Source organism: Osmerus eperlanus, chromosome 25 (assembly GCF_963692335.1).
Source record: "Osmerus eperlanus chromosome 25, fOsmEpe2.1, whole genome shotgun sequence".
In the NCBI taxonomy this organism is placed as follows: Eukaryota; Metazoa; Chordata; class Actinopteri; order Osmeriformes; family Osmeridae; genus Osmerus; species Osmerus eperlanus.
Window position 1 is genome coordinate 6,085,728 of NC_085042.1, and position 16,237 is coordinate 6,101,964.

The window sequence follows — 16,237 nt, forward strand, 5'->3', positions numbered from 1 at the left end:
GGGAGGGGGAGGGGGGGAGGGAGGGAGGGGGAGGGGGGGAGGGAGGGAGGGGGCCTCCTGCTTCTCGCACGCTTCCTGTAGGAAGTGACTGGAGAATTGGTCCGACCTCGCTTCTGCTCGCACGACACTGCTCGCAGATGGCGCTGGGAGATAAAAGCCATAACACCGTCATGATTGGGTCACAGGTGGTGCTAGGGTGGAGGCAGAGAGGGAGGGAGAGATGGTACTCGAAGGGGATCGTCACCGCGTGGCAGTCTAGGGACGAGGCGCGGGGTGCTGGGGAAGGTGGGTTCACAGGTCACCTCGTTCCTCGTGACTCCGGCCCTGAGTGGCCTCTCGTGTCTGGCGTATTCTGGGAGTTCCTCCTTAGGTTGCAGGTCAGTTCCTTCTCGGGGCTGAGGAGGTGCTGAGTCGTCACAAAGCCCCAGTAACTTGGAAGTAGCCTGCCTTGGCCTTCTATTTTGAGAAACCCTATTTGAGAAGCAATATTTGAACTCACCTCTAGCCAGCTGGAAGTGTGAGGGGGTTCTAGATGAAGAGGAGACGGGTCAAAAAAAGAATGCTTTTTCTACATTAAAGGACAACGATTTGATTTGTTGACAGTTGCTTTCCTTTGCTTTTCTATTCACTGTTGGCCCTGAGAGTCACTTGGCCTAAGCTGAGAGCCACCTCGGACTGATAGAAGCCGGAGATGGGTTCCCCCTGATTCTTGGGGACACAATCCTGGGTGATCTGCCAGTGGCCACACATGCAGACCTGACAACTGCAGTCCGCCTCGTAAGGAATGCCACACTGGCAACGCCAACTTCTGCCACTCAGAAATGCACCGTGGCCATTGCTTAAAGTCTCCACATATTAGCTAGGCAACTGGGGGAGGCTCAAGTGCTTTAGCAGTTCCTCTAGTCAGAACCCCCCCCCCCTTCTCAGGGTTGTGTTCAGATGGGGTTACAGTCAGGACTGGTGTGGCATTGGCCTGCCCTTGACACTGTTTAAATAGATGTAGTTACCAGCGGGGCTATCCAAGCTCAGCTCTGGTTTGCTCCAATTGACCTGTGCTCTGTTCTGGGTTTTAAGTTCCCTGTGGTCAAAGAGAATCTAAGAGTGCAGCCCAGACGTGTGCGTGTGTGTGTGTGTGTGGGGGGGGGGGGGGGGAGAGGTTGCGGGAAGCATGCAATGCAGTTGAACTACATTGTTATGTTTTATTGCCTGCAAGGGAATGTGTTTTTCATTTGATCAAGTAGGCCAGGCATTGTTGTGTACACAAAGGTCTCTGGAGGAGAGTGTGTGTGGTGGTGGTGGGGGGTGGTTGGGGTCTGTGAGTAATCAGCCTCCCCCATCCCCTGCCATGCTGCTGGGGGAGGGCCTCAGGAGGACAGGGTGTACTGGGTATGTCCTCCCCCGGTGTTGCTCTAGTCATCGTGTCTGACTCATTCCCCAGACATCGTCCACCTGGGGGTTGGGGCGGTGTCTAGCTGTGAGCGGGGCTCCAGCACGCACTTCTGACTCCTGTGCCCCGGCCAGGCTGCTAGGACACGGTACTAGGACTGCCAAAACACACACACACAAACACCACAATGCCCACACACTAACACACAAGGTTTTCTATGAGGAAAACGTCCATTCTTGGCGTCTATCGACAGCTTCAAGGTGAAATGACAACTGTCATTGTCAACTGTAGGACATAATCCGTAATGTAACGCACTTAATCACGTTTGATGGAAATCATGACCTATAGGACCAAATTGTTCCAACGTTCTTTTGCTGTGGAAGGAAAATTGAAAGGGACATTGTGTGGGAGGGAGAACTTTCCCCCCAGAGTTATTAAAATGTAAATATCCCACGTGAAGGGTAGCGAACCACAGCTTTTCATTTAGTTTCAGATGCGACTTTTATGTAATTATGCAAATGTGATGGCTCTCGCATCTCTCAGTTGGGATTGTGATGGAGCACATGGAGCTGCATTCCAGAAACTTCCACCTATGCCCCCGTCCCTCATCATTAAAACCCACACAGCTGGGGAGCAGGCTTTCTCACCAACAGCTTCATGTTGCAGACACTCGTACTAATCTACGAGACATTCCAGGCATTTTAACCAGCCCCAAATATCGTATGTGAAAAGATTTTTACGTAAATAAACTCTTTGCCCGTATGTTCAAGCATCTGGTTTGACCCTGCTCGTGTCACGTTTATCCAGCCCGTGTCGTCCTGTCTCTGTCGCCCGCGGGCCCCCCTGCTGTGTGGAATACTAAACATGGTGTGCGTGTGTGCGCGCGGTGTTTCAAAAGTGTGTGTAGTTTAGAAAGGGCAGGGTTCATAGTAGTCTAAGAGCTCCACAAGACAAACTTAAACAAGGAGGAACTCAGTTTCGCCGGAAGAAATCGAACGATCCTCCATATAGATGGGGGAAAGGGTTCGGTTGGTAGAGGCCAGACGTTCCATGTTTGAAAGTCATTTCTGCTTTTAATGTCACCCGCTCCAATCACACCTAACAGTAGTAGACCATCTCTATAATCTGCCATTAGTACATAAGCTACACCAACAACCAGAGCAGTCTTCCATTGAAAGCTTTTGTGTCCTGTTGCCAGTCCGAATAGCAGCACTCTCAAGCATTAACCTTAGGATGTCCTGCCCCATTACCCTGGGCTGAATCCATTAAGGGGGATTCTTCCTGAGGAGAGATTGATTAAGGAAGGTGTGTCCCCCATTCCTCTGACTTGAGCCCAGCTGGCTAGCAAAGCCGCAAACCACTAGCACTGTGACAACGATGCCTTCGATCACACATACAGGCTGGCAGCCTCTTGTCACCGGTGTTGACGTGGCTTCTGCCCGCCCTCCAGACTGGGCGTGTCTGGGAGTCCAGGCGGCTTTCGGCTGCATGATGATGCTGTGGAGTCTTTGAGGTTCCAGGGTTTGAATCCGTATCCCTTCCGTCAGCTGTGCCCAATCGCAGAGCTTCAATTTCTGCGAACAAATACCCGACGCCCCTCCGAGCTAAAACAGAGGTCTATTGTTCTCAATTCAATTTCAATTCAGTTTTCCGATTCCTCTTTGTACTTCTGTCCTCGAGTTTGTACTAGTTTGAAGTGGCTGCTGTACAAACCTGCCGGTGTTAACGTCTCACTGTTGATCCTGTGGTTGGCCCTGCTCGCTGTCTGTGCTGTGGTGCCAAGGCAGTGGACGTGTAAGAACAGTGGTAAGATTTCATCACCGTACCAACCTCTAACCTGACTTGGGGTGAGGGTGTGTGTGCGTGGGTGGGTACGCATGTGTTGTGTCATGGTGTCCCGGCACAGTGTGTATGTGGGTGTGTGTGTGTGTAAGTGTGTGTGTGTGTGCGCCTTTGGAGCTGTGCTTCCTATCTGTAATCTCCACTTCTTGGCTCCGACAGTTTTTTTTTTCAAATGTTCTATATCCTTGTCTCTCTTTGTTTTGTGGTTTTCATCTGATCTGTTCAAGCGTTTCATCTGGTGTTCGTCTGGTGCCCTGGCTCATCTGCGTACCTGCCAGCCTGTGTGTTCTGAATGCTGATTGGCTGGCCGGGCCAGTGAGATGATTGGAGAGTGGCCTCTTCGTTACCTAGTAGCTGTGTTAACGCAGTAGCTGTGCTGATCGCCATGGAGATTGCCTTTCTTTCTCTTCAGAACTCCATCAGAAACTGAAAGAGCCTCGACTCTGGTCCTAAGCTGTTCTGGCTTCAAGGGGTATTTTTTCTTGCCCCGGGGGAGTTTTAGATGAAACTTTTGTCAATTTAGTAACTTTTCTGCCATACTTTTGGTACCATCATTACGTAAACTGCAAAATGCACACTTGTAAATGGCACTGGTACTAGCCTGGTGGTAGTTTAGTTTTTCTCACATAATTACCGATCGTCTGTGGCTTTAATCATGTATTCTCAGTCCCATTTTTCGCCCACTGTTTAATCCCTGCGCTCTCTAAATGGCCTCTTTCAGTTCAAATGTTTCCCTGCGCGTTCGTTTCTCTGTGGGCAAAACACAGGACTGACAGGGATGAAATCTGTCGTTCAAAGTGAATCTGTTCGAAGTTGAATTCCTTGCTTTTCCTATCACCGCGAACAGAAATTGATTAGCCGTCCTCCTTCTGTGAGGCCGTTCCACTCCCACTCACACATCCGTGTCCTGAGGAGTAAATGGTAAATGGACTACATTTCCATGGCGCTTGTCTTCTGCATTCCTTTTTTTCTACCTTAACGGCACTCAAAACACCTTACATGTTTGCCTGTCATTCACACGCACACACGCGAATGCCCATCAGGGGCAATACGGGGTTCAGTATCTTAAACCACCAACCCTGATGTGAGTGGATGGCCGGCTCTACCTCCTGAGCCACCGCAACTCTATAAACACAGGGATGTTGTTTGAAGAGGTGAGCCCAACCCGTTAGACCCACCACGCCAAAACCATCTTTTCGTCACAACCTTGTGTGAGTTACTCTTTCTTCCTGGTTTCATCACAGACATTGTGTGTGTGTTGCCCTCTCTAACAATGCTCTGGCCTGTTCCCCCAGCCCTGGCCCGAGCCGGACACAACGATCGCGTTTCTCCCCCGCACGACGCACGCACGCCGTTGGACGGTTCGCTCGAACAGTCAGCCCTCTGTGCTTCTAACGAGGGAGCGCTTAAAGGTCAAAGGTTGGCCCGGGTCACGCTCCTGGCACTTTAAACCTCCGGGATAATAATCTCGGAGGTTACCAGCAGGGATTACAGCAGCGCAGGCATGCAGGGGGGAGGGAGGGGAGACCTGGTTCTACCGACCCCACACCCACATGTACGGAGGATGTTCTGAACAGTGATGGTGGAGTCCCAGCCCCCTGGTCAACAGCTGTCACTCCGCGGTGTTGTTCCCTGCAGAGGCCGGGGCTGCGCGTGAGGCCGGGGCTGCGCGTGAGGCCGGGGCTGCGCGTGAGGCCGGGGCTGCGCGTGAGGCCGGGGCTGCGCGTGAGGCCGGGGCTGCGCGTGAGGCCGGGGCCGAGGCTGGACACCCTGGGGCTCGTTAGCACACACGTCCACTCATCACCGCGTCCACGCTGAATTATGGAAGAGGGCGAGCGAGGCTGGCGATGATGGGAGAGGAAGGGATGGAGCTGGAATGATCTGGTGTGAACAGATTCCAGGACATAGGCCAGGGTGTGTTTGTGTGTGTGTGTGTGTGTTTGTGTGTGTACCAGTAACTGTCAGAACTAAGGAGGTGCACTAGGCAGGTAGGGGCGTCGTAGAAACTACAACCTTCAGCCTGAAGACTGTTTATGAATCCCATCATACAGTCTATCGACACCAAAACACACATTCTCACATAATGTCTTGAAATTTGGAGAGATGAATAAAAGAGTGAAATGATGCAATTCGAACTTAGGTTTTGATGTGCTTTTGCAGCTGAATATTTTACAGTGTAAACAGTTCAAATAATAATGTTTATCGCTGAACGGTTATCTGTATTCAGTTAAGACGTTTGTGGAATCTTGGCCCCTTATGACAGCTGGGTATTGATGTTTCTATCTGGTTGCTTTTGATCTGCCTTCGCCAACTGTCTTCACGTACTCTGCACAGCCTTCGTGAGCCTTCCAGGAAACATTTCTGCCCTACATTTTCATTGACCCCGGCGATTGCTGCCCCAAGTATAGCCCTGTCCTCGTGTCATTGCTCGGCCACTGTTAACGTCCGTTGAGGATTCTCAAGTCGTTCACGGCTGACATTGTTGTCGTTATTATTTTCGAATCTAGAGAGCTGAGGCCGTTCTACTCTCCTGCCTAGCCGGCGTGAAATTCTTTAATTTTGTTTTGTTGCAAGGTTTGCTTTCCCCCCCGTTTTAATCAAGATTAAAGATGCTGGATGTGTCCTATCCGTTGCTGAGCGTGTGTGCGATGGAGGTGCTGTGAATGGAGAGCGGGGCTGTGTTGAAGATAGAGGCTCTATGTGCTCTGCATACAATTTCTCGGACACCTGATAATGTGGACCGACACTGTGCCGCAGTGTGTGTGTGTGTGCCTGTGGCATGTTAGGATGGGTAAAGAGTACACATGATCTCTGTGTGTCGTCTTCAGTGGCCTTCCTGCAAATCGACAGGGAGCGCCTACTGAATCCTCCTAACGCCTGTCTCCTCCTCTGTCCTCTCCCGGCCCTCCTCACAGGTGTCCCTGGCTGACGAAGGCGATCTCCCCCGCGGTGCCTCTCTACAATGGCCTCGTCTTCCTCTTTGTGCTGGCCAACTTCAGCATGGCGACCTTCATGGACCCCGGCGTCTTCCCCAGAGGTCAGTCTCTCCCTCAGACCGCCCGTCTCTGTCTGTGATGAATGGGTCTCTATCTCTCTCCCCCCAGGACGCACGTGTACTGTCGTCTGAAGAGGCCCCGCCCCTTCCCCTCCTCCTGCACCCCCCCCCCCCCCCTCAGCTCCCCACACAGCCTGTTAATAGCCAGGCCCCAGGCTATCCCTGATCTACAGGCCTAACACGCAGCCTCCACAGGCAGGGCTGTCGCAGTCAACACCCCCCCCCAAACATCCATCATCCATTAGGGGAGTGCAAGCAGTGTGTTGTCCCCTGTCAGATGAATCCGCCCTGGCAGATGTCTGTGATGCACAGGGCCCCCCGCCACACCCCGGTCTGTGTTTTCTAACGATTATTGTGTGCGGCCCCATTTGCACCTGATGGTTGTAATGAGCTAGTTAAATGATAAGCACCTGTCTTAAGGATGTGCTTCATCCCACATAGAGGCGATAATGCTCAGCGCACAGGCGGTTGGGATTGTATCTCTCTGAGGGAACCACGCTCTCGGGCGGCCTTTATCTCCGCTCTCTCTCTGAGAGAAAGAGAGAAAGAGAGAAAGAGAAAAGCCCTCTCCTGCCTGGATCTGTGTAGTCTTGTGAAATTCCACCCAGCCTCCAAAATAGAACGTGTGGGGGAGAAAAACTACAAATCCCTACGGTGATTAGCACCATCAGCCTGATAACTGCTTTGTTTAAGCGTTCAATAATTGTCGCAGCCAATATGGAATGTGAGGTATTATTTTTGGTGTAGCACCTGTTGATGTGTTTTGGCTGCGGTACGGTTTCTTCTGCAGTGGCCTCCTTCTAAAAACCATTTGGAGCGACAGTATGAAAGAGTAGAACAATGTTGACATTTAATGTTTCAGACCGTTTGCCTAGGAGATCTATTTGAAGAGTCTGAAAGCCTATAATAACAGAGGAGACCCCAGACTTTTTTTTGGTGAGACAGAATGTTATGTGAGTGTGTGTGTGTGTGTGTGTGTCCAGCCATGCAGTGTGTACGTTTGTGTTCAGAGTCTGAGCGTTCAGAAAGCGTTCTTCCATCTCTCTGGTGTTGTGCTGAGGTCAAATGTGTCGTAGAAGGCATAGAACTGCTGCTTGAGTGAGACCTTCCAGAAAGTGCCCTGTACATAGACAGGAGGCAGCTATGAGAAAAACATAAAAATGCAAATACTCTGATGTCCTCACGGAAGTGGACTGAAGATCATGAGAAGCCTGCGTCTGAGTGACTTTAAGCAAAATTACCGTTTTTAAGTTACGCGGCGCAAAATCGCTCACGTCAAATGGATTTCCATTGAACTTGTTTGTACTGCAAACAGACAGCTAGCCGTGGGGACCAGCTTAATGTAAGACTACCTCCTGTTGTCCCTGTCAAGTGCAATCATAAATCAGATCTCTGCCTGCTTGTGCGTTTAATCTGTGTGTGTGTGTGCACTCGTCTTTGTACTTGCCTTTGTGCGTCTGTGTGTGTGCGCGCGCTTGTCTGCGTTTCTTATCTGTGTGTGTGCTTGGTCTGTGTACTTGTGTGTGTCTGTGCATGCCTGTGTTCATCTGTACGTGTGTGTGTGTGTGTCTCTCCGCGTGTACAGCGGACGAGGACGAGGACAAGGACGACGACTTCCGGGCGCCGCTCTACAAGAACGTGGAGATCAAAGGCATCCAGGTCCGCATGAAGTGGTGCGCCACCTGTCACTTCTACAGACCCCCGCGCTGCTCCCACTGCAGCGTGTGTGACAACTGTGTCGAGGTAACGCGCGCACGACACACTACGGGGACACGCGCACTCGCAGACATGAATCAAAGACGAGCACAAAAGGCTTCGTAGCAACTGTTTCCCAGCGCTGTGTTGAACCTTTTTCGACAGCACGTGCGTGTCTTTGACGCCCGTGTGCAAGCTGGCAGTCGTCTTGTGGTGGTGTTCTTCCCGGATAACTAGCCCCGCATCTGTCTTTCATGTTCACTCGCTCTGTCTGCTACGTAGGTCAAACAGGACTTTGATGTAGAGCTACAAAGACATTTTCTCCTTTTCTAACAGCGCTGGCACTGTGTAATTCATGACTCCCAACTGCAAAACACATTCCCACAGTCATTCTCATCAGAACTCATCCCGACAGAGAAATTACATTTACATTTACATTTAGTCATTTAGCAGACGCTCTTATCCAGAGCGACTTACAGTAAGTACAGGGACATGCCTTGCCCAAGGACACAACGTCATTTTTACACGGCCAGGAATCGAACCGGCGACCTTCAGATTACTAGCCCGACTCCCTCACCGCTCAGCCACCTGACTCCCTATTGTCAGGTGTCAAATTGTCTGTGTCACGGGCGCATGCCTTTCAGCCTTCTAGTCACGCTCTCTGTGCAGATCCGGCTCTCCGTCGCGACTCGAACGGCTGACTTGCCTCTCTGTTTCTGTCAGGACTTCGATCACCACTGCCCCTGGGTCAACAACTGCATCGGCCGGCGGAACTATCGCTACTTCTTCCTCTTCCTCCTCTCCCTCAGCATCCACATGGTGGGCGTGTTCGCCTTCGGCCTGCTGTTCGTGCTGCACCACGCCGAGCAACTGGGGACGCTGCACACCACCGTCACGTATCCTTACGCCCTCTCCTACTCGGGGCTTGGTTTGTTTGGGGGGAGGGGAAAGTCGTCACAAAGTAGTCCCTTCCGGTGTGTAGGCTGTGGGAGGCGTTCGGGGGGAGTGAGAGTGGGGATGGTTTGGGGGCAGCTGTTGGTGTCCTTGACCTGTGGGGTCAGTCTGGTGGTGATGTGTGTCACCGGGCTCTTCTTCATTCCCGTCATGGGTCTCACTGGCTTCCACATGGTGCTGGTGGCAAGGGGGCGCACCACCAACGAGCAGGTGACGGCCTACACACTCACACACACACACACACTCACACACACACATACAGTATACACATGTACATTTATATACACACACATACATGGTGGTACAAACAGTGATGTCTACTTGTGTTCGGATCACCGGAAATTTCAAACCCATTGTAAACTGTATCCATGTCAGCCTGCCAGTACAAGTACAAACACCATACATTTTACATTTACATTTTACATTTAGTCATTTAACAGACGCTCTTATCCAGAGCGACTTACAGTAAGTACAGGGACATTCCCCCGAGGCAAGTAGGGTGAAGTGCCTTGCCTAGAGACACAACTTCATTTGCACAGCCCGGAATCGAACCAGCAACCTTCTGATTGGTAGCCCGATTCCCTAACCGCTCAGCCATCTGACACCCCAATTTAATCACTTTACTCAACAACAGCTTAAGGAAATCTGAGCACAGACCAAGTCTTCACGCTCTGTCATACATTACATCATGCATATGGTTCTATTATATAGTGACACTCGGCCCTGTGTCTCATCTTGCCCCCTCAAGATGAGACACAGTAGCTCTGTATGTGTGTGTGTGTGTGTGCGTGAGTGTGTGGGGATGTTTATGCACTGTGTGTGTGCCTAAATGTGTGTGTGTGTGTACACGTCTTTCCTGCCCACTCTAACCAACCTCTTATGTACCACAGGTGACTGGCAAGTTCCGCGGAGGAGTAAATCCCTTCACGAGGGGTTGCTGTGGCAACGTGAAGTATGTCTTGTGCAGTCCTCTGGCTCCCAGGTAATGATGGTGGGGGGGGGGGGGTGAAGGAGGGGGGGGGTCACACTGGGGGTCACACCCCTGTCCTAGAGTACCTTTAGACGCCAAAGAGTCTGGACTGTGCTAAACATGCATCCTTACGAAATAGAATAGAGTTAAACCAATAGCCGTGTGTGTGTGTGTGTGTGTGTGTGTGGGGGGGGGGGGGGAGGGGGGAGGGGGGGGGTAGTCGTCCAGTTCTGCCTGGTTGCAACCAGATTCCCTGGGGAAAGGCAGATGGCTGGGAGAATTTAATCACTTTACTCAACAGCTTACGGAAATCTGAGCACAGACCAAGTCTTCACGCTCTGTCATACCTAGGACATGGGCCCGCTGGGAAGCCCCCTTCACCAGCCCCCAGAGAAACAGCAGCGCACACTTAACACTGTAGCCACAGATAGACCAAACCAGATGGGGATAGATGGGGTTCTTGAACGCAGCTCTCTGATATTCCCACCAAGGGGGACATTGGTGGGGAATATCAGTGATCTACATGCCCCGCCCCTTTTCCCCAGGTACACGGTGGACCCCCGTAAGAAGCCCCCCGTCTCCGTGCAGCCCCCCTTCCTCAGGCCTGACCTCTCCGACCGACTGGTCACCATCAAGGTCAGCGATAACGGCATCCATGGGAGCACCATCATCCGCTCCAAAGTAAGCTCCTCGTTCCCCCACGGCGCTCCCTGCCATGCCCGTGTCCCCTCTGAAAGATGCCCATTTGAACCCGCTTCCTCCTCCTCCTCCGCAGTCCAAGATCAGCCTGGATGGACTGGAGGACAAGGAGCCCCAGCAGCCCCCGCTGCCCCCCAAGGCAGACCGCTACAACCAGCTGAAGAACCAGTTCACCTCCAGCGAAGGCTAGTCATGGAGCTGCCTGTCTGTCTGTCTGCCTGTCTGTCTGCCTGTCTGCCTGTCTCGCTCTTTCTCTGGGTCTTTTTACGAGGGTGTCGTGGTAGCTGTGATTTAAGGCCTGTTAGCATGGCAAGGCAGGCCGTTCCTCAGAGAGACGGAGACAAAGTGTGTTGTGGACCAGAGAATCAGCCGCAAACTTGGGGTGGGGTGTGGAGAGGGAAGGAGGGGGTGGGGGGTGTTTAAGTGAAGTGAATGCCGTTACAGTACTTGGGTGGAACTTGGCTTGGTGAAGGGTTCAGGGAGAGGAAGATGGATGTTTATCTGACCCTGCTTAATTCGACTGAATGAATGCCTGGTTGTGCTTAATCGCCTTGAGCTATGGGGCGAGCTATTGAGAGGGGGTTGTATTGCACAGAGGCAATTTCCCCCAGACACACCGTGATCTATCTTTGTGTTCAGCAGAGTGATATGAAAATAAATCTCCACACACCTTCTCCAGTCGGTCGGTGCCTTGGTGCATTATGTCAGGGGCTGCATGTGTTTCTTGACGGTTTGTTTTCCTATGATAAACTGCTGCCGCCTAGTGGTGACTAGTGATAAAGCATCTTTCATGAATGAAGCACCTTCCTAACAAACATTTTTTATTTCCCAGTGCATTCATACTCAAGGGGAAATAAATAGCTAATCAAACCTATATAGATAGTAATTAGTGTTGATTATGGAATGCCTAATTCCTCTGTAGAAAAAGAAAGCTCTCAAGAGGCTTTTGTCGATATAGGATACTGGTTGTGTTGGTCTGGTGTGGTGTGATCATTCCGCTCTCTCTTCTCCTTCTAGAAAGTTCTCTGTCCGGTAAGACCCACCCCTCCACCCCAGCCATGTACAAGTACCGCCCCTCCTTTGGCACCATCCCTAAAGTTCACTACCACGCCGCTGACGAGAAGGTCAGAACCAAAGGGCACTCCATGGCTTTTATTCATTCTGTATTAAATAATTCGCCAACACTTTACATGAAGGTTACATTATCTACCATGTACCTTTTATAGCAATTACAGGTACATTGGAATTGCTATGTAATGAAATGCTGATAAGTGTTCGTGGTATAGATTAGTGTGAGAAGACACTATACAGGGGATTGGTTGTAAGAGGATGTTGTACATAATCACCACAACATTTGAGATATAGGCATATGTGTTCATTGAAATTACATCCCAACTGTGAAAGAATAGAATTGTAAGACACTTTCAAACTGTGCCAAAGGATGTTTTATTGAGTTGCATGTGTTCTTCAACGCCCACGTCTCTGGTGTGTCTGTTCAGATCGTGATGCCCGACGACTGCAGGACGTCGGCCATCTTGGAGGAGGGCGGCGGCACCCGCGGCCACGACTACCGCTCGGAGCCCAACCTGGACCTGCCAGACTACCGCAACGCTCCCCTCCACCGCACCTTCCAGTCCTCTCCCCTCCAGCTGGACTCCTACCCCACCACCTCGCGCTCCCTCAGCCTGAAGCAGGCACACCGCCGGGGGGGCGGGAAGGGCCAGCTCCCCTCCCTGCAGCCAGAGGCGGTCCCCTTCACCCCCTACAAGAGCGTCTTCTCCCCCAACACCATGTCCAACCGCAACGGCAGCCTCTCCTACGACAGCCTCCTCGCCCCCAGTCTCTCCCAGGGGCCCGCCAGCACCGCCGCCGACTGTGTGACCCACCCGGGGATGCCCTCCATGGGCTTCCACTCACCCTACCTGCCCACCAAAATGTGCCACATCCGGGGGCCCGAACTGCAGAGGCAGCTGCCTCCCACCTACAGCCCGGTGCTGACAGCCAGAGGGCTGGGCAGGCAGTCCCCCCATCCCAGGGACCCGTCCCCGGTGCGCTACGACAACCTCTCCAAGACCATCATGGCCTCCATCCAGGAACGGAAGCAGATGGAGGAGAGGGAGAAGCTGCAGGTGCTCCGAGGGCGTGCCCAGGCCCAGGCCTACGCCTCGGACTCGGGCATGTTCGACAGCCCAGGAGGGTACGGCCTTCCCCAGGGCCCTTACTTCCCGGACGTGCCCCGCGGCCCCGGCTCCAGAGGCCAAACGCCCCCGGCCTACGGGGGGTCCCGGGACAACCTGATGGGGGTGGGCTTGGTGGGCTACGGGCAGCGGACCCCCATGCTGCGCTCGGGGGGCTCCACGCTGGGCCGGGCCCCCAGGACTTCCTCCACCTCCCTCCACACGGAGCACAGCAGCAGCAGCGGCCGAGGTCCCGAGCCCCTCTACCGCTCCCCGGCCCACCAGCCCCACCAGTCCCCCGCCATGTCCCGCTCCCCCTCCTACACCCACCAGAAGGTCTCCTTCATCAGCGCCCTGGAGAGGACTGACTCTCCCCGCCTGGGGGGCCCAAGGTATGCTGTCTAGCTTCTCATCGCGTACCTTTGGCGGGCATGAGCTGGGGTGGGTGTGGGGAGGTTGTAGGGGGGGGGGGGGGGGGGGGGTTGGGTCCTGGCCTGGCCCCCCCCTCCCCAACCAAAATCCCTGCAGCTCCTGCATGGTTGCTGCTCTGCATCTCAGACATCGAGCCAGAGAGCCCAGGCTGTGTTAGCGTCTGTGTTCTTGTCCAGCATGCTCCCATGTACAGTGATTCATAGCATTCATCTTTCTGATAAATAATGTGTGTCGTCCTGTTTGTCACTGGGATTCAATATTTTAGGGAATGAATGCATGCTTTTGTATTTTTATAAATTTCCTGGGAAATAAATGTGCTTCATCCCACTTTTGTTTCCTCGTTTTTGCTTCTTTACCCTGCTAAACGCATATTGTAACACTATTTCTCCATGCTTCTATTTATACCTTTGAATCCACCATAACACACTAATACAACTTCATCGCACGCATCAGTCTCTGTCAATGTTGTTCCTACACAAACTCTGGCTGGGAAACCTTGGCATCTTTCATTACTCTTTCCTTTTCCTGCTCGCAACATGCTAACACCTAAACAGGTGGAGATTTTGAAATCAAATTCACCCAAAACATTGTTTTTGTCTCCCCTATTCAGAGAAGCCATGATGCAAAGTAAAGTCAATGGCCAGATGGACTGCCACCTAGGAGCTGCCCCCTGCAGTGTTCAAGGCCCCCCCCTCAGTCCTAGTCGTCACGGTAACGTCAAAAAGGTGACAGGTGTCGGCGGCACCACCTACGAGATATCTGTGTGAGATGGGCGGGGCTATCAAACCAGGATGGATGCTGGGTGGCCACTGTCATGGCAACAGTCTCCAAGGTCAACAACCATGCCACAGAAGGAGAATTGTCTTCTTCCTTATTTTGATCAGCTATTGACCAATCAGGGAGGCATAGCACTTCCTGCTTGGAGATTATTGTCCAATCGGAGGCTGTCTCCGTTTTCACTGGCCTGGACTAATTTTGGTGATTGTATGTGTGTCTGTACTGGAGGGGTCTGTTGTGATTGTTGTGTTTCATCAAACCTGAGGGCTTATCTATGTAAGGGTGTTTTGCTGTTGATCCATTTTGTGGCTTGTGGTATTGATCATCAGTCAGTGTCATCCCCACCTCTCAATTCTGGTAATTTGTTACAGCTGTTGAAGTTGTTGCTCTCACAAAGTACTTAGAGAGAAAGACCCACTTACGAAACACTATTGAATGACATTCTAAATGTACATAACTCACACACACCTTGTTCCATTCTTATACTACAAAGCTATGGAAAGCCACATGCAAATTGCTCTGAGTGAAGTTGGTCAAACTCTTATAGAGTCCCGGTGCTTTACATACTTCATCTAACCATGTCAAGAAAACAATTTCAAAACAAATACAAAACAAATTTTGTATTGTTTGGTCCTTCTTGTGTCTTCATCCTGCCTGGGTGAGTTTGAGTTCGTTTACCGAAGGTTAGATCTCCTTCACTTGTATACATATATGTAACAGAGTTACAGTCTATACGTTACTGTATACTGAATAATGTTGTCCAATGTCCTCGTTATGAATAGGGAAGATAAAAGGGAGCCACTCAGTCTGGCATAAAACTGAGAGGTGGTTTTGGTTCCGGAACATTCTAAATACCTCATTTAAATTGGTACTTGTCCTGTTTAGTGCTTTACCAACAAGATAGAAGCTCAGCCCCACACAGGCAACACACCTGTTTATTTGTATTTTGTTTAGCAGGTCACACTGTAATTATGTTCAGCCATATAGTTTATCTTTGCGACAATTCATATCAAGAGAATGAAACCAGTGCAAACGCAGTCACTGACTGTAATTAAATGAAGTCAAACCGATCACTCATTGTTTATTTTGTAGTTTTTTATTGGTTTGTTTTTTTATACCCAACCTTTAAAATGTTTGATACATCTTGCTTTTTTATACAGATACTCAAGCTTGAAATAGATGTTTGTATTTTGAGTGGATTTTAGTTTTTTTCTTTTTTTTTATGACGTATAACTTAAATAAAGGAACTAATAAATAATAGAGCTGACACAGGGAAGGTTATCATAGTTTGTTGTATTTTGCTGTGTAAAAAAAGTAATCAATGAATTTGTATGACAAAGAAACTTAAGGGTATGCAGCAGATGTTGTCAGGAATCCAAGAGGGACACATGTCCTCTCACTGACCACCCCTCTTCCTGTCCCTGAACGTGGGTTCAGAGGAGAGAATGAACTCTTTGAACGGACTCGCTCATTCTATTTCTCTGCCCCAAAGTGACTGTCATCATGAAATCATCGGGCTGAGGCCATCCATCTGCTCTTAGCAGCTGTCCGGTACAGCTGCTAAGACACAGGAGATGAGACAAGCCATAAGAAAGAGACAACTATGGGACTGTTTATGGCAGTGTTGTTCACTGAAGAAACATATAGTTTCATAGGTACATTGAATATTTTTGTCCATAAAAAAGACGCCCTGATTAAATCTAACTTGATAGTTTTCCTGTTTTGTTTGTTTATGCTTGTATTCCATTCTTTCTGAAAGCGCAGAATGCGTGAACACTTCTTTTTGCCGTATGTTGTTTATTTAGCAACCTCAAAATTACCACTTCAGCTACAGGATCCACCATGGTGGCCTTTCAAGAGGACAAAGATGTTTACAGCACAAATAGCCTACATCCAGTGGGATGCCTAAGTCAATAAAGGTCACCACAAAGTCCCTAAATTATCTAGGTTTAATTGTACTTTATTGAAAGATGGCAACAGCTCTGACTTCAACACATAGATTGCTATACTGTGACAGATAAAATTAAATCTGACAGTCTTGTGATTTATGGTAAAGTTAACAAACAACTGACCTGATATATTGAACATCCTTCAAGCACACATACAATTATATTTCCCCCCTAAAAAAATGCTATTTTCTGTCATTTATTTAAGCAATTATCTGTTACATTGCACCAAATCACATTTGAACACTGTTGGGTCATGCCTGTTGCTGCCTGTCATGATTGTGATAAGATGTTATCTGACTA

The 16,237-nt window shown here is 50.4% G+C and overlaps 1 protein-coding gene across 1 annotated transcript in view; it reads left to right on the top strand.

Annotated features, from left to right (window-relative positions):
- The window catches only part of zdhhc8b (zinc finger DHHC-type palmitoyltransferase 8b), a 41,343-nt gene extending 26,084 nt beyond the window's left edge, over positions 1 to 15,259 (top strand). Inside the window, exons 2-11 of the mRNA XM_062451273.1 lie at positions 6,145 to 6,266; positions 7,870 to 8,027; positions 8,703 to 8,875; positions 9,041 to 9,143; positions 9,824 to 9,915; positions 10,449 to 10,584; positions 10,679 to 10,787; positions 11,620 to 11,726; positions 12,102 to 13,171; positions 13,822 to 15,259. Of these exons, the coding sequence (XP_062307257.1) occupies positions 6,145 to 6,266; positions 7,870 to 8,027; positions 8,703 to 8,875; positions 9,041 to 9,143; positions 9,824 to 9,915; positions 10,449 to 10,584; positions 10,679 to 10,787; positions 11,620 to 11,726; positions 12,102 to 13,171; positions 13,822 to 13,978 (2,227 nt within the window). The 3' untranslated portion in view covers positions 13,979 to 15,259. The remainder of the gene's footprint in view (positions 1 to 6,144; positions 6,267 to 7,869; positions 8,028 to 8,702; positions 8,876 to 9,040; positions 9,144 to 9,823; positions 9,916 to 10,448; positions 10,585 to 10,678; positions 10,788 to 11,619; positions 11,727 to 12,101; positions 13,172 to 13,821) is intronic.
- The last annotated feature ends 978 nt before the right edge of the window (positions 15,260 to 16,237 follow it).